This window comes from Engystomops pustulosus, chromosome 5 (genome assembly GCF_040894005.1).
Source record: "Engystomops pustulosus chromosome 5, aEngPut4.maternal, whole genome shotgun sequence".
Taxonomy (NCBI): domain Eukaryota; kingdom Metazoa; phylum Chordata; class Amphibia; order Anura; family Leptodactylidae; genus Engystomops; species Engystomops pustulosus.
Window position 1 is genome coordinate 21319110 of NC_092415.1, and position 22576 is coordinate 21341685.

The following is a 22576-nucleotide window of genomic DNA, read 5'->3' on the forward strand; positions in this document are numbered from 1 at the left end:
TGTAAAATTCATTAAAAAGTTATTGGAATTGACTGCAGAGCAATTTCATACTGTGCCATAAAGTTACCCTATGAGGGCACATTTAGAATGTTTCAACTTTGACCACCAAGCAATTTCACTTTCCATTAGATCTAAAATAATGTAAAAGGTTCACAATTGGAAAGATACAAAATATTGAAATGCTTTTATAGATTACACCGAAAAAGACCCCAATTTATTTAAGTGTTTGCACCAGTTTCTGTCTGACTTTGAAAGGAAAGTGCAAACTGCTTGTACATGTTCTTAAGAAGTGTCCACACATTTGTGTCGCAGTTGCACTGTGCCAGCTGTGCCACATATTTCTGCACATAAAGGGGCGTTCAGATGTCCGCCTCATTTACGACTCGACAGAATTGTCTGTGTTAAAGGTTCACTAAAAAAAGTTAGTGCACTCTGTCGGAGCAGTGTAGGGGGCGCCAGATTCATTATGAACGTGTACCACAATTCATGAATCTGGCGCACCTTTCACACTCCACTAACATTCTGTTTATGATAAATGTCGGCCTCAATTTTTTATTTTTAGTGTACGGTAACTGTATAACACTTGTTATTTTTCGACAAAAAATGACTATGCCAAACTTTTGATGTTGTTAAAATTCTTATAGAAAAGTAATAGGTTCACCATGATATGGCATTACTATTTGCGCATAGTCATGTCGACGCCAGGTACCTTCCACTTTCATAATGCACTGCATTAGGGCTGGAGGTTTCAATTCAAAGTTAAATATCACGCTCCTCAGTTGGAAGTTGAATCCTTAAAAGCCTGAAACTCATCTCGTAATTGCTAATGTCATCTAATTCACTTTACTTGTAGGGTATGAATAAATACAATCATATCATATTGTTAGGCAAGACTTGTTCAACTATGAAGTTTAAGTAGTTTAACTCCTTAATAATGGAGTATAGATATAGTGGGTGGTTATTTAGTAGAAGTGGGTGTGAAGGGGGTGCGGCCAGCGATGGAGTTCAATGTTGAACGGGCACAGGTGCAACTGTAAGTCAGGTTGTGCCTGGCATAGAATTGCCATTAGGCGCAGGCACCTACACAGCAACTTGCCAGATACATTAGGAGCATATTATAAATAACCATCAGTATGGCGATATATGTATACGACAACAAGGGGGCAGCACTTCAACAATGAAGGTCAAAAAGATGGGGTAAATTATGCAAGCTACAATGGGGGGACCATTTGGTGTGGAGGTAGCATAAGGGGGAAAATTTCCAGAAATTATAACTTTATAAAGACTTGATTGCCAGAGCAAACCTTGATAAATCCCTGTGCCCCCCCCCCGCCCCCCAATGTTTTAATGCTCACACAAAAGGCATTTCTTTGTGTAAAGTTCATATTGTTAGGCAATCTTTCCCACCTACCTGTTGATGAAATGCCCAATTTTTGTCTTGTTTACTAAAAGATAGAGCTCTGAGGAATGTTAAGGGACATCTATCATCAGGATAAGATTCTCAAAAAAGCACGCTGACATACTGGTGTGCACCTCCTCTGGCAAGATGTACTCTTCTTTCAGCTTTTTATGCCCTTGTTTTTAAGAAAAAATGTTTTTAAAATTATGCAAATGAGTCTGATGGGCTCCTCAGGCTCAATGCCTAATTTTTTAAATCTTTTTTTTGTAAAAACAAGGGCTTAAAAAGCTAAAAGAAAAATGGATCCTGACAGAGGGGTCACAGACCTGTATGTAAGTGTTCTTGGTTTACAATCCTTCATCCTGGTGGCAGATTTCCTTTAAAGGGGGTTTTCAAGGTTCTAGCTTTCAATGACCTATCCATAAAATAGGTCATTAATAGTTCCTATATGAGGGTGCCTCACCTGGCAGCCTTGTTGCTCAACTGGTGATCAATTTCGGATCAATGAGGGTCCAATACCAGCCCTGGCAATTGGCTGTCGGAATTGGTCATGGCACATACAATAGTAGGCACCACCTCTGTAAAATGTACTTTGTAGAAAGTGAAGAGACCACCATACTCAGTTTTATGGTCTGTTTCATGAAATGATCCGCTGCAACCCTTTTATTTGTATTTCTTTGCTTAGATGTATATATTATCCATTAGAGCTTAACTCTAACTTATCCCAACCTTTGCATATTTCTATACATCCTCGATTTGCATTGTATTATTTCTGTTTTGTTATATTTTATTTCGATAGTATCATAAATCCAAATTGAAGCTTCAAGAGGATAAAAATATACCGGTAGTAAGAAATTATTAGTTTTAAATATACCTCTCCAGTGCGTCTCCTACTTTTTATGAAAAATATTTACCCGTTTTAATCCTATTCTATTGTACATGATAAAAAATGATTACATTAAATTTGTGAACCTTTTTGAATGTCCCCTTACAGTATGTGCATATGTATAGTGTTCCCATATATGATGTATTCTTTAGTTTTGATAACATCTAGTCTAAAGTTTTTTCTTTTATTTCCAGCTCCGTGTGGTGGACATTTCTCCGCTCCCAGTGGGGTCATACTTTCTCCGGGGTGGCCTGGTTACTACAAAGACTCATTGAATTGTGAATGGGTGATTGAAGCAGAACCTGGACGCTCCATTAAAATTACATTCGAAAGGTCAAGACTTCTTTCCTCATTAGAACGAAAATGTATCATAAATAATCTGTTTAATACACATGAAAGCTAGATTTACCAAATTCCTTAAGTGCTCATGCATGGATTAACTCAAGGCCATATTTAACCCTTCTTAACCTTAGAAAATCTCATCTTTAAGGGCCTCTTCTGTTTTTTTTTCCCTAAAGCTATGGAGACATCAGATTAACATGCAGTTTTCTCCACATTAAATCTTACTTTCATATTAGAAACAAGAGGCTGAGTGTAAACATTCAGAAAGATTTATCACAAAAATATGTTGCATCTTTAACACTGAAGATGGTGCTTACCTCCTGAGGACAAGAGCCCTAGTAATGCTACGTAGATCATTAGAGGGATGCTCCAGACCAAAATGAAAATTGATTACATATCCATGGAATATGAGATTAGTGGGGGTCAATGTGGGGTTAGCTGTTCTTAACTAAATGGAACAGGAAGTCGACAATGGCATTATCTATCATCAATAGTCAATATTGATAAAGCTCAACTCCTACGTATAGATTAGTCAGTTAGACATGATGTTCTTCAATGGAAGAAAGAAGGGATTTCCAAATCTTAAGCACGCTAACCATTGGAAACATCATGAGGAGTTAATGGGGCTTATTTACTAAGGGTCCCACCACCGCATTTCCGTCGGGTTTTCCGCTGTTTTCGGGGATCGCACCGCTGGGACAGGTATTTAGTAGGCTGTTGTTTCGCACGCGATCGGATTGTGTTACAATAGCGCCGGCTTTCATGCAACACAAATCGGAGAGCGGGCCATCAGGTGTTCCAACGGATTCGGACAAACTTACACTTAACTTAAAAAAGCACTTATATACACCGGGAGGAAGAAGGTGAACTCCGGCGGACCGGATCGGGGAAGCGGTACATTCAGGAAATCAGGCGCACGATCTTATTGAATCGCGGCACAGTACATTGTCGTTGGACAATGCACTTTCGGGATCTCCACTGGACCGGGTAAGTAAATGTGCCCCAATGTGCTAGTATTTGGAAATCCCACTTTTTTCTACAATGGAAATGGTAAGATCTTCCCTTGAAGAACATAATTTCTAACAGTCTAATCGATATATAGGATTTGAGTTTTATCAACTTTGTCTATTGGGTATTAAGACTTTTATTGTGTTTTTTTTAGCTCCATTATCTATGTAGTGGCCAGACCAAGTTACAGGAGGAACTCAGCTGCAGTGAGCCGCTACATAGAGAATGGAGATGTTGGCTTCCTTTTTCAATGTTCTGATTATCAAGAGCTGGGAACAGTTAATCTATAGGGATGCTGGGTACTGGAACCCCAACATTCTGATATTGGGTACCTAGTCTTAGGATAGTTCAGCAATGATTTTATTTTGTAAAATCCCCCTAAGCTATGGTTACAGACTATTACCCTATAAATGATTGTAACCATAGAATGAGATAACACAGTTTTAACATAACATAATTTTTTTTTGTATGCAGGAAGGTGAATCATATATCATTCCGATACTATATGGCTAAGTGTTCACTTGGCCAACACCTCTTTCCCCAAACTCTTGACCCCTTTCCTTGCACACATCCATGATCTGAAATGGGAGTGAGTCTGATAACTTACACCTCTGTAAGCGATGTATCTCTATTGAGAATAAAAAATGATTAATCCCTTGACAAAATCCTCAGATGACAGTCTGTACTTTCACATATACTGTACCTATATAGGCAGAGTTGGTTGATATCAATGTGTTGTATATAGGCACCATTACCCATGTATGTCATGGTGCCTAACATAGGTTATATAGAAGATCCTATAAGGACAAACTATTCTTACAATCTTTTTGGCGGGACAGGCATTTAAATGTCCCACACTCCCTTTCTATAAACAGAAAGCCCCCCTCTGTAGGTATCTGCAATAAAGTGTTTTACACGGTTAATCGTTCATTTGAATTAACAGCATGTAATTCCATAATTCTCCTGTAGTGGCCACTCTAGGAAAAATGTGTAGTTACCTGCAGCCTCCTACAGTGATCACAAAAGATCACCTAGGATTTTCATCTACTAAATCTCTAGTCGATTCTCAGTGGATACTCAATAAAAAATATAAGAGATTCCCTTAAATCAGCTTATATTAAGGTTACAGTGAGAACTAAATATTTTAAATGTAGAATTATATAGTGTATTCAAACAAATGTCCTTTACAAATAATCCTTGAAAGAGCTGCTAATTTTTGTATTTTTCCTCTCCAGATTTCAAACTGAACTGAACTATGATGTGTTGGAAGTACACGATGGTCCTAACTTGTTGTCACCTATTTTGGGATCATACAATGGCACACAGGTCCCACAGTTTCTATTCAGCAGTTTGAATTACCTTTACCTGCTCTTTACTACAGACAACAGTCGGTCCAATAATGGATTTAAGATACACTATGAAAGTGAGTACTGTATGAATTGCCAGTTGGGGTAAATCAAAAAATTGCATCACGGGCAGTAGAATGGGCAATGTCCCTAGTTAATCCTTGAAAAGCCCTGGTGTTAAAAAGAAACCCTCACAAAACCATCCACAGGAAGGTGCTTGATCCTAATCGCTATTGGTCTATAGTTTCTTGAAAAGGTATCACTTCTAACTTTTGACATCTATGTTCCTGACTCTGTTTTAGTTTGACTCTGACTCTTCTGATTCTTGGTAATGACCCCAGCCTAATGCTAAGTCATAGCTGCCTATCCTGAGCTCTGAGTATTCTTATGTATCTTTGACACCACCTCTGATTTTGGCTAGTCCTGACCTTGGCCAGCCTAATGCTATATTTGTCCTCCTTCCCTGCTTGGTCAACCTTTACTGGGGCTGCTCTTAAAGGGAGCAGCTTTCAGTACCTAATTCTTGAAAAGTAAAAATTCCCATATAAGTTAGATTACTGTCTTGAGATCTAGCCCTAAGCCCTCATGTTTTACAACTGCATAGCAACACAAAATTCTTCCAATTTTTATTTTAGGTGTAACTGTGGATACGCATTCATGCTTGGATCCTGGTATACCTGTACATGGACATCGCTATGGCTATGATTTTTCTATTGGATCTACTGTTTCCTTTGGGTGTCAACCAGGATATACATTAAGCCATGAGGAACCCTTGTTATGTGAGAAGAATCACTGGTGGAGCCATCCTCTTCCAACTTGCGATGGTAAGATCTAGACACTCAGCTTGTTTGAGATAACTTCATGCAGGGTATCAACAACATAAGTAACTAAACCATGAGTAATGAAATAATGAAAAAAACATAAGAAAAACTCAATTACCGTATGTAAGTTTGATGTACTAATGGTCCAAAACAAAGGGTTTTCGAGGAGTATAAAAACAGGGGCCTCCTTCTAGAAACAGTGGGGCATATTTATCATATGCCGTCGCTCATGCCTATAAAAAACAATTGGAAATTTTAATACAGAATCTATGGTATATTCTGTGTGTGTATGATGGGATTGTAGTTGACTAGATACCTGCCAGAATCATCACTTTAATGATTTATATCAATGTTACGCTGTATTTCTTATGGTGTGGCTCCATTATTATTAATTTTCCATTCTGATATATCCCATGACATTAAACAAACATTTGGTGACATAGATCCCTTTTGACATATGTTTGAGGATACGGCAAGGAATTATGAATGTCAGTGCAATTTTAACTTTGAGACTGTAACTTGTAAATGAAAAGAGTGCTGGAGGATCTAGTATGATGACACTTATATTGGAGGATCCTAAAAATAGGCTTGTTTACATTAACAAATGTCCTGGTGCTTATGACAAGTAAGAGATGTCATGGTCCTGGTGATTAAAGTTAATGGATATTATGGACCTGGTGATTGAAGGTAAGGGATCTCATGGTCCTGGTGATTACAGGTAAGGATTATCAAAGTCCTGTAGATAACCTTTAGGGTTTGTCCAAGAGTTATGAAAAAAAAACTAAAGGTGGCCGGAGGGGGCTGCTTAAAAAAATAAAGATCTACTTACCTTCCGCTGCTGTCACTGTGGTTCACGCACCATTTAAACAAACATGGCCGCCGGAGCAGCGCTGGCCCCCTCCCGGCTACCTTTTGTTTTTTCATAACTCTCAGACAACCCTTTTAAGGGCTATCATGATCCTGGTGATTGTATGTAAGAGATGTTATGGTCCTGGTGATTAAAGGTAAGGGTTATCATAGTCCTGGAGATTACATCTAAGGGTTATTATGATCCCGGTGATTGTAGGTAAGGGAGATCACGGTCCTGGTGATTACAGGTAAGGGTTATCATAGTCCTGGTTAATACAGTTAATGAATATGTACCACTATTTTTTAGTAAAAGTAAACTGCAAATACTTACCGATAGCTGTCTTCTACTTGATACTGGCACTGGTCTTCTTTAATGTTGACACGCCGGGATCACTGCAAAAAAATAAGAAGCAGCTACGGAGTGCTGGGTGTGACATCCAGTGCTCTGGACTGTAAATTATTCATGCCTCCAGCATGACATCACTACACTCTCTGAAGCTGGAAAGGAGGTGACGTTACAAGAGAGGCGGGAATCACACCTGGTGCTCTGATTTTTATAACTCTATTTTTTCAAGCAATCCCAACATTAAAGAAGACATGTGCCAGGACTGAGAAAAAAAAATATTTTGAAGTATATGTAGGTTAATTAAAAAAAAGTGGTAGATTTTCTTTAAGAAATATAATGGTCCTGGTGATTACATGTAAGTGATATCATGGTCCTAGTGATTAAATGTAAGAGACATCATGGTCCTGGTAGATAAAGGTAGGGGATATCATTGTCCTGGTGATAACTGGTAAGGGATATCATTGTCCTGGTGATTATAGGTAAGGGGTATCATGGTCCACATGTTTCAAGGTAAGGTTTACCATGGTCCTGGTGATTGAAAGTAAGGGATATCAGGGTCCTGGTTATTAAAGGTATGGCATACCATGGTCTCGGGGTCTATACATAAGGGTTCATCATCCTCCCCTAATTATTTAGTATCCTCAGTCTGCTGTTTTTCTCTTTCTTGAAGGCTCTAGCAACTGTTAGCTGTGTGCTTGAGAATGATACAGTTAATGACTGCTAGCCTTTCAGACAGGTACACTATTATTTGGCTCATTATTTGTATTCTATTCCCATACTGCGCAGCTTAGAGGTTACCCTTAACATATGGTACATGTCTTTACTAAATCATTATGGAACAGTAAGGTAACTAAACTGACCTCATGAGAAGTTACCTAATCAGTAACAATAGATAGAAAAGTGGACCTCTATTTTCTTAACCCACCATCTGTAGATCCCAGTGTTGTCCGGGATAGTAAATAACTGTTCTTAGCTATAGCTAACTTTATCTCTCCCTGTCTGTCTCTCACTCACTCTCCCTGCCAGTCTCTCACTCTCCCTATCTGTGTCTCACTCTCATATCCTGCCTTTCTTTTTCTCTCTCTCACTCACTCTCCCAGCCCGTCTCTTAATCACTCTCCCAGCCTGTCTCTCACTCTCCTGGTCTGTTTTTCATTCTCCCAGTCTGTCTCTTACCCTCCTGGCCTGTCTCCTACTCTCCTGGCTTGTCTCTCCATCTCCCAACCTGTCTCTCACTCTCCCTTTCCTGGCATGTCTCTCCCTCTCCCGAAATGTCTCTCCCTCTCCCCGCCTGTTTCTCCCTCTCTTTGCCTGTCTCTCAATCTCCCTCTCTCTGTCTATCTTTAATTCTCCCTCTCCCAGCCTGTTTCTCCCTCTCTCTGCCTGTCTCTCCCTCTCCTGGCCTGTTTATTCCTCTCCCTCTCTCTGCCTGTCTATCCCTCTTTCTGCCTGTCTCTCACTCTCCCTCTCTCTGCCTGTCTCTCACTCTCTCTTCCTGTCTCTCCCTCCCTCTGCCTGTCATTCAATCTACCTCTTTCTGCTTGTCACTCTGTCTCTATTCATCTTACCTCACACATAAGTTGCCTTATACTCATTGCCTATAGTAACCAATCAAACCTCAGAGCTCATGTTAATCACCTGTGGCAGAACAGCAACCAATCACAGCTCAGCTTCTAACTGCCGCAGCAGACAATGTCTCCTGTATATGGTGGTTAATAAGTGGATTTTGGAAAGAGCAGGGTTGAAATTTTAGCTCAAAACTCAGTCGCAGAGAGCGGCTGTGCAAAATTTGGTGACTGCAAACGCGACAGTACAGATTCCTTCCGCGGACATATACACATACATACATACATACACAGCTTTATATATTATATAAGGGTATTCTGATTCCAAAACCTGGTCTCTTAGTGCTATACCAGTGTTTCGGATAGCATGTAGTCCAATACTGTGATCCTAAACCTGGAAAGAAGTTTTTTAAAGGAGAGACATAACCTTCATTGGGTCCTCCAAATAGATAAGGCAGGGCTGGCATAGACAATACAATCCAATCATATTTTTGGAAGAACTTTTTGAAGTTGAAAGGTGAAATATGTAATTTTTTTCCTTTCCATTTTTCTGAAAATAATTTTTGTTATATGAGCCCCTTATATCACTTTGATGAAATAGTTATTTGTCTCAGTCTTGATCTGAATATTAAAATTTGGAGTAAATGGAGCCGCACAGTTCGTCCCAGACATATGGGAAAAACACTCCAACGCCCACCTTAATTTTCATTTATTTTCCACCTACACTCTAGTTACATAACAATTACTTGTCTGCTAGTAATTACCAGCGTCTTCTAGTTACTTCATGGCATGTGGAAGGGGTTATTAAAGATAATGCATTGTACCCCATGTCAAAAATTTGGATTCTGTAATTTTCGCTTTACAGGTTACACAATAGAAGCAGATTGTTTGTCATCATCTTGTGTACACTATAAGATGTCTAGTGTTTCTCAGATCAGTCAGCAAAAATCATGTCTAAAATAATGGATTATTTTTTCCTGTTTTTCTTCTCTAACTCTCCCCATTATCATTTGTATCATTTGTATAGTTATTTATGTGCATCAAGTGTTCTATAAACTAAGCAAGACACTTCATTTCTTGTGTGACCGTTTCCAAAGATAACTCAGAAACTCCACAAAAGATCCAGATCCGGCTCGGTTTATAGGGTATTTCACAAGTATCGGCAGTCCCCGGGTTACATACAAGATAGGTTCTGTAGGTTTGTTCTTAAGTTGAATGTGTATGTAAGTCGGAACTGTATATATTTTATAATTGTAACCCCAGCCAAATTTTTTTTGGTCTCTGTGACAATTGGATTTAAAAAATGTTTAGCAAAGGATTAGCAATAAAGCTTTATAGAAGACACCTTTGACGACTGGCAGAACTGTTTATTGTAGCATAAGTACAGTAAATTCCCAACAACCGTAGGTCCGTTTGTAACTAGGGGACGCCTGTTGGGTGTTTTTAAGTGGGTGACTGCCTGTATTTAAAAAAAGACTTGGTGGCCTCCCATTGGTTTCAATGAGAACAGATTTTCCAGATGGAAACACAATAAAGTAGAAGGTACCGCCCTCATAAATGTCAAAGGAATGTGACAGTCAAGGAACTAATATGGATCATTCTTATATGGAATCTACTAAATTGCTAGTCCAAGCCCTCGTCATCTGCCACTTGGACTTCTGCAACACTCTCTAATATCCGTCCCACATATCCTTAACTAATTAATCTCTCTCCATGTTTCACCTCTTCTTCTCCTCTCCGCCAGACTCTCTGCTGACTACATGATACACAAAAAATCCAGTTGAACCATGATTTACACAAAGCTGTCCACTACCTGTTCCCTTCGTTCATCTTTGACCTAATCACTCAATACAATCCCACACATAAAATTTGGTCCTCACAGGACCTTGTGCTTCACTCTATTACTATTCTCTCTTCTCACAACCATCTCAAGAACTTCTCCCGTGCTTCCCCCATACACTGGAGCTCTCTACCAAAATGTGTCACACTGTCCCCCACCTACTAAACCTTCACACATGAGCCGAAAAGCCTTCAGTCTAAATTGCTGACAGTACACTATAATGCTCCCTGCATACTACACTGCTCCCTCATCTTGTGTTTCTATCCTCCAAATAAGATTGTGAACCCTCACCAGCAGGGCCCTCCCTCCACTGGCCCCAGAACAGTCTCGTCTTCTGTTATATATTTTTAGTTGTGCATGTTTTTATGTATGTGAATCAATTTTCAGATTTATAACGTTGGGCACTTATTGTGCTCTATTAAATAATAACATTAGCAATAATGCTATAGTGGTAAATCTGGTGAAACCATTATTGGTTGGCAAAGAGATCATACAAAGAGTAAAGAGATCATACTGTTAGTGTGAATCGGCCTGACACTGTTCTCCACAATAAAAAAATGTAAACACTAGTCTTGAGATCAAGGTGAACAGGAATATGCTAATTCTAGAAATGTGCCTGTGGTGGAATCCTTGGTGATCTGTAAAGGAAACTTACCATCAGAAATCTACCTATTGGTAGGTTGCTCGTAATGTACAAAACCTTAATCTATTTTCACATCATACTAAAATACTTTTTAAACTACACTTTATCTAGCTTATATACTAAATATTGGCAGAGGCTTCTGGGGCATAGAGTAGCCTCTGTGGGTAGTGGGAGCAAGGGCTACTCCATGCCCCAGTAGTCTCTGCAATCCCACCTACCTCCACTCCCTGGGCATGCTCCCGACACTTCAGTAGTGGTCTGGCTCCTTTGGTATTCACAGGAGCTTCGGCTTCAAAGCCTAAAGGAAAGCTGCTATGTATGTGCAATCTTATGCTAGAGCTACTTTGCATGTGCGAAGGGGCAGGACTGCCATCAAAGTGTGAGGGTGCGCACCTAGGATGAGAAGGTAGGTGGGATAGCAAAGGCTACTGGGTTGTGGAGCTGCCTAGATTCAAGTTTATCAGATCAGTAGCAACCTACCACAAAATCTACCTTAATAGGCAGATTTCTGATGGTAGGTTTCCTGGCAGCGCAGATGTGGACACAACTCCAGTTCTTAGTCCAACTACAATCCTGGAATATAAATCCATATTTCACAGTCCTGCTTCTAATAACAACACACACAAAGTTATGATTACACAGATCGTAGGGTCACCAAACAAAGAGTGGGACAGGCACTACCAAAGTAAAGAACGGAGGTACGGTCCACGTATCCTAGGAATTCATATAAGCAGAAGAAGAAGACAAGAGAGGATACGTATGGTGGACTGGAATAGTATCAAAATAGCTTTATTAGTACACATATATAAACAATGTAACAACACGACCACATATGAATAAAAACACTAAAAAAGTGCACCATGCAAGGTGTACTTAACCTCCCAGGATCGTAGGGTCAACATCTTATACTGGCTACAGCTTTTTGTGGTCACAACTGCAGACACTGCACTTTAAAAACTGGTGCCACACTCTAACACAATGGAGCACATTTACTTACCTGTCCAAAGGAGTTCAGCCAAAGTTCATTGTCCGTGTATAATGCCCTGTGCCGCGATTCACTAAGATTGTGCGCCCGATATCCTGCATGTGTCGCTTCCCCGCTCAGGTCCGCCGGAGTTCACCTTCTTCTTCCTGGTGCATGTAAGTGCATTGTCTTGCCACACAATTTGAAAGTTAAATCTCACGCTCAGTTCGAATCAGTTGGATTGTCTAATGGCCTGCCCCCAATTTCTGTCGCATGAAAGCAGCGCAGCTGTGCCTCAATCAGATCATGTGCGACACAATCCCAGCGCAGACACCTGTTAAATACCTGTCAAAGCTGCGCAAATCCCAAAATCCGTGAACTGTCCGACCAAAGTGCGACCCGTGACCCTTAGAAAATAAGCCCCAATGTATTCTATTCTAAAATTCTATTTAATTGAGTAAAATTTAATTTCTATAATATTCAAAAACTTGCCTATTTCTACAATATTTGAACTCAATGGGGGTCATTTACTAAGGGCCCGAACCGCGTTTTTCCGTTGGGTTTCACTAATATTACCGTTTTGCTCCGAATTGCCCCAATCGGATTGCGGCGCATCGGCGCTGGTATGCATGCGACGGAAATCGGGGGTGTGGCCGTCGGAAAACCCGATGGATACGGAAAAACCGCCGCATTTTTTTACCTGCATCCAGGAATAGCTTGGTGAACTCCAGTGAACTCCGACGGACTTCAGCGCAGCAGCAACACCTGGTGGACATTGGGCTCACTACCTTAGTGAATCGCCGGAAGACCTGAATCAGGGTCGGAGAACCAGCCACTGGATCGCAAATGGACCGGGTAAGTAATTCTGCCCCATTGTTCGGCTTATGTTCACACAAGTTCTATTTTTGGGTAAACTTTGGTCTCAAAGCAGAGTCATTACATTTATAGAGTTTGTTATGGGGGTTTCATGAATTTTTGATATGCAGGAGTAAAAAAAGAAAAGAGGCTTTTATGGTTGACGCTTAGTGAAACTGCCAAGTCAGTGAAGTGAGCTGAGCAGAGGTCCAGAAAGCCAGCGAAAAAAAATATATTTAATGACAAACAGCATTGTAACTGACTGACAGGTTTGTGGTTTCATGACTGATATGAATTCTAATGTCGGAATAATTTCTGTCAAATTTCGAAACTATCTTTTGCAATAAGTAATGTGACTACTTGGGACACAAACTCATTAAAGTGGAATAAATTTTGGAGTATAAAACAAACCATATTTTCATAAATTATTCCTGTAAAACCAAAGTTTGATCAGTAGCGCTTTCAGGCACATTTTTCCAAACGTCTAAGTGGTGTCCTCAAGTAACCCTGAAATCCTGATTTTCTGTTTATGTGCTCAACGTGAAGAACATTATTGAAGATACATTTTTTTTTTTTTTTAAAGTTAGTCTGGAACTTTAGTCTGGAAAAGAGATATTAATTTATATAAATATATGAAAGGTCCATACAAAAAATATGGTGGTAAATTGTTTCAGATTAAATCAAATCAAAAGACGAGGGGGCACTGTGTTCGTCTGGAGGAAACAAGGTTTAATCACTGGAGGCGACAGGGCTTTTTTACTATGAGAACGGTCAATCTGTGGAATAGCCTGCCTCAGGCGCTGGTCACAGCAGGGACAGCAGAGAGCTTCAAGAAGGGTCTAGATGCCTTTTTACACCTAAATAACATTGATGGTTATGTTATATAGAATTGTTTCCCCTAAATCCCTTCCTCATCCAATCCCTTCCCTTCCTTGGTCGAACTTGATGGACATGTAGCTTTTTTCAACCGTACAGCCTATGATACTGTGAAAGTTATATCCATCAACGCTTTCTTGACAACCTTCAACTTAATGGATCCCAAATTATGTTGGTAGACTGCAAAAAATAAGAAAAATATATAAATAACGAGGAGTTGTTATGAATATAACCAACAGATAAATAAGAAATAAAGAAAAAAAAACAAATAGAATAGAATAAAAAAAATTGGTACCTTGGTAATCATAGATATACAAAAGACAAAAATGATGTCGTTCCATGGTCCTTATCAGTATTTTTTAGTCTAACTTGTCCTGCAGAGGCCAGAGATGGTCTGGATTGTATCTTATGATGTAGGAATATTGCATTTGCCTCATATACTTTTTTTCTTACCTCCAGATAAACCCTGTAGGAATCAAAGATTGGATGTGATAAAACTTCTTTTTTCAACATAGTTATTTTTGCTACAATAATTTAAAGTTACTTAAAGGGAATCTGTCTCTAGATTTAACCCGTTAGATTACTAGCCCCTTCAAGTAGAGAATGAAATGTCCTATAAAATTCCTTCTGTTATGTGAAATCTCACTTGTTTACCTATAAAAAAAAACCTCTTCCAAAATCAGGCAAATATGCCTCTTCTCACTTTATTTTCATAATGAGTTGAGTCAAGTACAGAGGTTGAAGGGGGAATTTCACTACAGAAGCCCTTATCTTTGGTTCTTTAGCACCTAGAATCATGATTTCCAGTTAAAAACAGAGATAAAAAATAGGCAGGAACGGGATCGTTATTTGCAACTTGCATTTTCAACTCTATTTTTAACTAACTCCATTCTTTGGTCTGTAGCTCACAAAGTCATTCGCCTTTTACAATTTGCAAGATGAGATACTTATCTTTAATACGACAAAAAACATGTCTCTAGGTAGTATAGAGCAGAAGATAGGAGCTTCAAAACTGACACTTCCCCTGGAACCATTAAATATAAAAATGACATGAGAAGAATCATATTTGCCTCACTTTGGTAGAGAATTTTTACAGGTAAACTGGTGACATTTCTCTTAAAAGAGGGAATGGTAGAAAGGATATTTTATACCCTATCAGAGGTGACAAGTAGTTTAATGGGTTAAAACATGATGAAAGGTTCTCTTTAAGTTACATATATTCATTTTTAAATATTAAACTTTTGAAGCAAGTTTCTTTCTTTAAATTTCAGGAATGAATACTTCTTTGTCTCATTTTGTTCTCCTTTGTTCTACTACAGTGAGCAGTGTTTTTTAAAGCTTTCTCAAGTCCATACACAGTAGATGGATGAGTAGAGGAGGCTTAAGATTAACCCCTTACATACCTAAAGACCATCCACTGACTGTAAAGAGTTCTGTACAAATCGTATCATCTTCTCCTTACCTATCAGTCATTGTGAGAATGGGAGAGAAAGCTAAGATATCTACACTGCTAAAAGCAGGTAGAAAGGCAGTGGAAAATATAAGACATATAAATATTTTTACTGAAGTATTTTACAAAGTTTGATAATATAATAAGCACTATGGTTTTAATTACTACATTTGTCATTCCATTCACAATTTATAGCCACAATCTTGATGAAGGTGTTGATTTATTCTTGATCAAATTGATTGCCCTCAACTTAGAAGTTGTTTTCAAGTTTAGGAACTTTTCAAGTTCCATAAAACATGTCAACATTTTGATCTCCTTTCTCTCTAGTCTTTATTGTTGAAATAATAAATATATCTCAAATAATACATATAATAATAAACTCATTTGAAAATCTAACATTAAAAGCTGGGTTAGCTCCAGGTGTAAGTAGGCCCCTGGGTGACAGAGCCTCAGTGGGCCTCATTGTAGTGAACTCACATGGTGGCATTAAAAATTCAGAAATTCCTGTTCCCTAAAATATTCCTTAAAATATTCCCTAGTTTATCATCCCAAACTGTCTCCTCATGGTTATTTTATATAAAATCCCCCTCACTCCTTATGCATTCATTATATAGAGGGTCTGGAACAGCACCGGGTCCCAGAACTTGTCTAGTTATGCCCAGTTCCAGCACCGGCCCTGATTACAAGTTGATCATTTAATCATGCTTCTTGCAGTAAACATCATGGTGCCGTTCCCCTAAACAGGTTCTATATTCCTCACAGTCCTAATAAAGTATAGTAGCCACAAAAGAAATCACGCAAAGTCTGTTATTGAACCTGCCAAGGAAAACGTGAGGTAGTTTCTTACAAAAAATAAGTTTTTCCAAAGTCCTTGAGAACTTTCATCTTACATAAACCATGAGAAATGATAATGATTTTCGGAGGAAAGCTTTTGAGTGTTATGTCAGGTTTTTGCTAGACCGAACCTACCGGCCGAGATTCTTCTTTGATTGATCGAAGGATTTATACAGATTGTAAAGTTTGCTCAGAAGTGTGATTGGAAGAATACTACCAATGGGTAAACAGAGATAGCTTGAGTTATCTAAAGAATTTGAAGGGTCATTTCACATCCAAACTTATATTGCAATTGATTATTTTTTTCTTTCCTGGGATTGCATTACAAATAGGTCTGAAATTTCTCTTCTCATTTTAAAGTCTAAGAGGTGAGAATGATTATACTCTCTGTCTATGGAGGCCAAGGGCAGACGGAAGTCATGGGATCCATAACACCATTGTATTAAGACTCCACTTATTTTAGGTTTTAGGTGCCTAACTTTTAAAGTTCAATAACATTATTCTGATTTAAATATTTTTATGTTTCATGCATATAATATGAAACATACTGGCCGTGGAAAGATCGTTATATAAAGAAGAGTTAAATGAAAGCTACAATCAGAAATCTACCTATTAAAGAAAATGTGATGCCTCCTGGTAATGTTCCAAACCCTTATCTATCTTTATCCAATACTTTAATACTTTCTAAAATAAGTTATACTTTATCTACCAAATATTTTCAGCAGAGGCTACTGGGGCATGGAGTAGCATCTCCAGGTTACTCCATGCCCCGGTAAGCCTTTACGATCCCTCCTACCTGAGCATCCCCTGTGTGCTCCTCACACTTCTATTGAGGTTACAGCTTCTTCTGAGCTCTGTGCAGGTGCAGTAGCTCCAGTTTCAGAGAGCACATGCATAGTGATCCTCCAGTTGGCTGTGAAGCGGGAACTACTGCACATGCACAGAGGTCATATGGAGCAAGGATCAAGGCAGACCTGTGAGGTGTGTTCTGGGGATGTGCAGAAAGTAGGGATTGCAGAGGCTACTAAGGTGTGAAGTAGCCTTCTACACCTACTACCTGGAGAGGCTACTCCACAACCCAGTAGCCTCTGCTGAAAATTTTATTATTACAATGATAAAATGTAGCTTAGATTTGAAAGTATTATAGGATTAAGTAAAGAAGATTAGGGCTTAGATTGTTACTAGGAAGCTACTATTCAATCTACTTTCATAGGAAGATTTCTGATTGTAGGTTTCTTTAAAGTTCCACTTCAGTACTGAAAAGTAGTGACCACACAGTACTTCTTAACCAATGATAGAAGATCAAACCTGTCATCTGACATGTAAGGGCCACCAACTCATGTTGGTAGAGAGATAGATCAGGTTGATGGAGTTTAATATGTATTACCTCATTATAGCCCTTTGTATATATACAAATATACTACAGACATCAGTATCATTTGACCATCATTTACCTTTTCTTTCCTCCTAGCATTATGTGGTGGAGATGTCAGAGGTCCAAGCGGCACAATTCTATCTCCAGGATACCCTGAATTCTACCCCAACTCTTTGAATTGTACATGGACTATAGAAGTAACCCATGGAAAAGGTAACCTACAACATTTTACATATATTTGTGCTATTACTTTCATTTGTGTTATAACTTTTTAAAGAAATAGCCTTGGGTAATGGGTATCACATACGATACAATACATTATCACTTTTTTGATCCGGTGGGGGGGAGGGGGAGATTCTTTTGTGCATGGTGCCAGACAAATTGTTACATACAGTTAGGGATTGGCTTACACCTTACAGATACTGTTACCTACATTATGTTTAGAGATGAGCGAACATACTCGTCCGAGCTTGATGCTCGTTCGAGCATTAGCGTACTCGAAACTGCTCGTTGCTCGGACGAATACTTCGCCCGCTCGAGAAAATGGCAGCTCCCGCCGTTTTGCTTTTTGGCGGCCAGAAACAGAGCCAATCACAAGCCAGGAGACTCTGCACTCCACCCAGCATGACGTGGTACCCTTACACGTCGATAGCAGTGGTTGGCTGGCCAGATCAGGTGACCCTGGGATAGACTAGCCGCTGCCCGCGCTGCTCGGATCATTCTGTGTCTGGATGCCGCTAGGGAGAGAGCTGCTGCTGGTCAGGGAAAGCGTTAGGGTGTTCTATTAGAATAGTGTTAGGCAGGAGTGATTCAACAAGAACCCAACAGCCCTTCTTAGGGCTACAATAACGTTATACTTTTTTTTTTTTTGTTTGCTTGTGGCTGGGCTTGCTGGCACTAGTAGTGCAGATAGTACCATATTGTGAGGAATTTGCAGGGGGACTTGCTACCGTTGTGTTTAGCTCTTAGTGACACACATATCCACCTCAAACACCAAAGTGGGAAAATTTATTAGGGGTTTGATTTCAATTAGGCACAGTCTGGCAGTTTCTTTTTATTTTATGTTTATTTTTTCATAACTCAGCGTCATCTCATCAGTGTGCTTTCATACTTGGCTAGAAAATAGCCAAAGGAGAATCCAAACGGCTTACTTACGCCTACAATAGCGTTATATATATTTTATTTCTGGTTGATCTGCTGGTGGCTGTCCTTGCTGCAGTGCATATACTAGCCAATTGTCAGGAATTTGTAGTGAGACTTGCGACCGCTGTGTTTAGCGCTTAGTGACGCACATATCCATCGCAAAGACCGAAGTGGGAAAATTTATTAGGGGTTGGATTTCAATTAGGCACAGTCTGGCAGTTTCTTTTTATTTTACGTTTATTTTTTCATAACTCAGCGTCATCTCATCAGTGTGCTTTCATACTTGGCTAGAAAATAGCCAAAGGAGAATCCGAACGGCTTACTTACGCCTACAATAGCGTTATATATATTTTATTTCTGGTTGATCTGCTGGTGGCTGTCCTTGCTGCAGTGCATATACTAGCCAATTGTCAGGAATTTGTAGTGAGACTTGCGACCGCTGTGTTTAGCGCTTAGTGACGCACATATCCATCGCAAAGACCGAAGTGGGAAAATTTATTAGGGGTTGGATTTCAATTAGGCACAGTCTGGCAGTTTCTTTTTATTTTACGTTTATTTTTTCATAACTCAGCGTCATCTCATCAGTGTGCTTTCATACTTGGCTAGAAAATAGCCAAAGGAGAATCCAAACGGCTTACTTACGCCTACAATAGCGTTATATATATTTTATTTCTGGTTGATCTGCTGGTGGCTGTCCTTGCTGCAGTGCATCTACTAGCCAATTGTCAGGAATTTGTAGTGAGACTTGCGACCGCTGTGTTTAGCGCTTAGTGACGCACATATCCATCGCAAAGACCGAAGTGGGAAAATTTATTAGGGGTTGGATTTCAATTAGGCACAGTCTGCCATTTCCTTTTTATTTTACGTTTATTTTTTCATAACTCAGCGTCATCTCATCTGGCATAGCAGTGTGCTTTCATACTTGGCTAGAAAATAGCCATAGCAATAGGATAGCATTGTTTGGTTTTAAAAACTAAAAAACACAAAAAAAAACTAAAAAACACAAAAAAACACAAATAAAAGTTAAAAAAAAAATTAAAGTTATAACTTTCATTTTCAAAATGTTTAACCCGAGGGCTAGGGGTAGAGGACGAGGGCAGGGACGTGGGCGTCCAACTACTGCAGGGGTCAGAGGCCGTGGTCCTGGGCGGGGTGAGACACCACCTGCTGATGAGGGAGCAGGGGAACGCCGCAGAGCTACACTCCCTAGGTTCATGTCTGAAGTTACTGGGACTCGTGGTAGAGCACTGTTGAGGCCAGAACAGTGCGAACAGGTGATGTCGTGGATTGCCGACAATGCTTCGAGCAATTTGTCCACCAGTCAGTCTTCCACGCAGTCCACCCATGTCACCGAAATCGGCACTCCTCCAGCTCCTGCACCTCAGCCTCCTCCCCCCCAGTCTGCCCCCTCCCAGGAAAATTTGGCATTTAAACTGGCATACTCTGAGGAACTGTTTTCTGGATACTTCCCACAGTCACAAACCACTTGTCCGGTTGCTGCTGAGCAATTTTCCGATGCCCAGGTTTTCCACCAGTCGCAGTCTGTGGGTGATGATGACCTTCTTGACGTAGTGGAAGAAGTGTGTAAAGAGGTGTCCGACGATGAGGAGACACGGTTGTCAGACAGTGGTGAAGTTGTTGTCAGGGCAGGAAGTTCGAGGGGGGAGCAGACTGAGGGATCGGAGGATGATGAGGTGACAGACCCAAGCTGGGTTGAGAGGCCGGGTGAACACAGTGCTTCTGAGACGGAGGAGAGTCCTCGACCAGAACAGGTTGGAAGAGGCAGTGGTGGGGCCAGACGGAGAGGCAGGGCCAGAGCAGGTGCATCAGCGCCAAATGTGTCACGTAGTGAAGCTCCCGTGGCGAGGGCTCCCGCGGCGAGGGCTAGATTTTCAGAAGTCTGGAGGTTCTTTAAGGAAACACCGGATGACCGACGGACTGTGGTGTGCAACCTTTGCCAAACCAGGATCAGCAGGGGTTCAACCACTACTAGCTTAACTACCACCAGTATGCGCAGGCATATGAATGCTAAACACCCCACTCAGTGGCACCAAGCCCGTTCACCTCCGGCCGTGCACACCACTGCTCCTTCCCCTGTTTCAGCTGATAGTCAGCCCCCTGCCCAGGACCCTGACACAAAAACCCCATCGTCGCCTCTACGATCCTCCACAGCATCCACCAACGTTCAGCTCTCCATACCCCAGATGCTGGAGCGGAAACGGAAATATAGTGCAACCCACCCGCACGCCCAAGCCCTTAATTTCCACATCTCCAGATTGCTTAGCCTGGAGATGCTGCCCTATAGGCTAGTAGAGACCGAGGCCTTTCGCAGCCTCATGGCGGCCGCCGCCCCTCGGTATTCGGTCCCCAGCCGCCACTACTTTTCCCGATGTGCCGTCCCAGCCCTGCACCAGCACGTGTCAGACAACATCACCCGTGCCCTGACCAACGCCGTTTCTGACAAGGTCCACCTGACCACGGACACGTGGACGAGTGCTGCCGGGCAGGGCCACTATATATCGCTGACGGCACATTGGGTTAACTTGGTGGAGGCTGGGACCAAGTCTGACCCTGCGGCTGGTCATATACTGCCGACGCCGAGGATTGCGGGGCCTACCTCGGTCCAGGTCTTTCAGGCCTACTATGCCTCCTCCTCCTCCCACCCCTCCTCCACCTCCTCCTCCGAACTACCATCCGTGGGCATGCCGCCATCAGTCGGTAGCTCTAGGCACAGCAGCAGTGCCGTCGCTAAGCGACAGCAGGCGGTGCTCAAACTGCTGAGCCTAGGCAATAAAAGGCACACCGCCCAAGAGCTATTACAGGGCATCACGGCGCAGACTGATCTGTGGCTGGCACCGCTGAACCTGAAGCCAGGCATGGTTGTGTGTGACAACAGCCGTAACCTGGTGGCGGCTCTGCAACTCGGCAGACTGACACATGTGTCATGCCTGGCCCATGTGTTAAATCTGATAGTTCAGCGTTTCCTCAAGACATACCCCAATCTGTCTGATTTGCTCACGAAGGTGCGCCGCATCTGTGCGCATTTCAGGAAGTCCAGCACAGATGCTGCCACTCTCAGGGCAGCGCAGCGCCGCCTCCAACTGCCCGCTCACCGACTGTTGTGCGACGTGCCCACGAGGTGGAATTCAACATTAACCATGTTATCCAGAGTTTACCAGCAGCGCAGAGCGATTTTAGACTGCCAGATGTCAACTTCCACCAGAACTGGTAGTCAGGTCAGTCAGCTTCCTCAAGTCTACAATGAGGAGTGGACGTGGATGTCTGATATCTGTCAGGTGCTGAGTAACTTCGAGGAGTCAACACAGATGGTCAGTGGCAATGCCGCCATCATCAGCCTCACCATCCCGCTGCTTGGCCTGTTGAAAAACTCTCTGATCAGCATGAAGTCGGAAGCTTTGCGCTCGTCACAAGAGACGGGGGAAGAAGATTCCCTTGTTGATAGCCAAAGCACCCTTAGGTCTGTTTCTCAGCGCATATCGGAGGAGGTGGAGGTGGAGGAGGATGAGGAGGAAGAGGAGGAGAATGTTGGCGAGACACAAGAGGGGACCATTGTTGAGTCCTTCACTGTTCAGCATGTATGGGCAGAAGAAGAGGAGTTGGAGGAGTTGGAGGAGGAGGAAATGGACAGTCAGGCCAGTGAGGGGAGTGAATTCTTACGCGTTGGTACTCTGGCGCATATGGCAGATTTCATGCTAGGCTGCCTATCCCGTGACCCTCGCGTTCAAAGAATTTATTCCAGCACCGATTACTGGGTGTTCACTCTCCTGGACCCACGGTACAAGCAAAATCTTTCCACTCTCATCCCTGCAGAGGAAAGGAGTGTGAGAATGCATGAATACCAGCAGGCCCTGGTGCACAAGCTGAAACAGTATTTCCCTTCTGACAGCGCTAGCGGCAGAGTGCGTAGTTCTGCGGGACAAGTAGCGAGGGAGAGTAGGCGAGCAGGCAGCTTGTCCAGCACTGGCAAGGGTACGCTTTACAAGGCTTTTGCCAGCTTTATGTCACCCCAGCAA

The 22576-nt window shown here is 41.5% G+C and overlaps 1 protein-coding gene across 6 annotated transcripts in view; it reads left to right on the forward strand.

The window, feature by feature from the left end:
- The window catches only part of CSMD3 (CUB and Sushi multiple domains 3), an 804446-nt gene that overhangs the window by 456469 nt on the left and 325401 nt on the right, over positions 1 to 22576 (forward strand). For all 6 annotated transcript variants that reach the window (XM_072151297.1, XM_072151299.1, XM_072151298.1 and 3 more), the window contains 4 exons: positions 2480 to 2618; positions 4871 to 5058; positions 5617 to 5805; positions 17496 to 17612. In XM_072151297.1, the coding sequence (XP_072007398.1) occupies positions 2480 to 2618; positions 4871 to 5058; positions 5617 to 5805; positions 17496 to 17612 (633 nt within the window). The remainder of the gene's footprint in view (positions 1 to 2479; positions 2619 to 4870; positions 5059 to 5616; positions 5806 to 17495; positions 17613 to 22576) is intronic.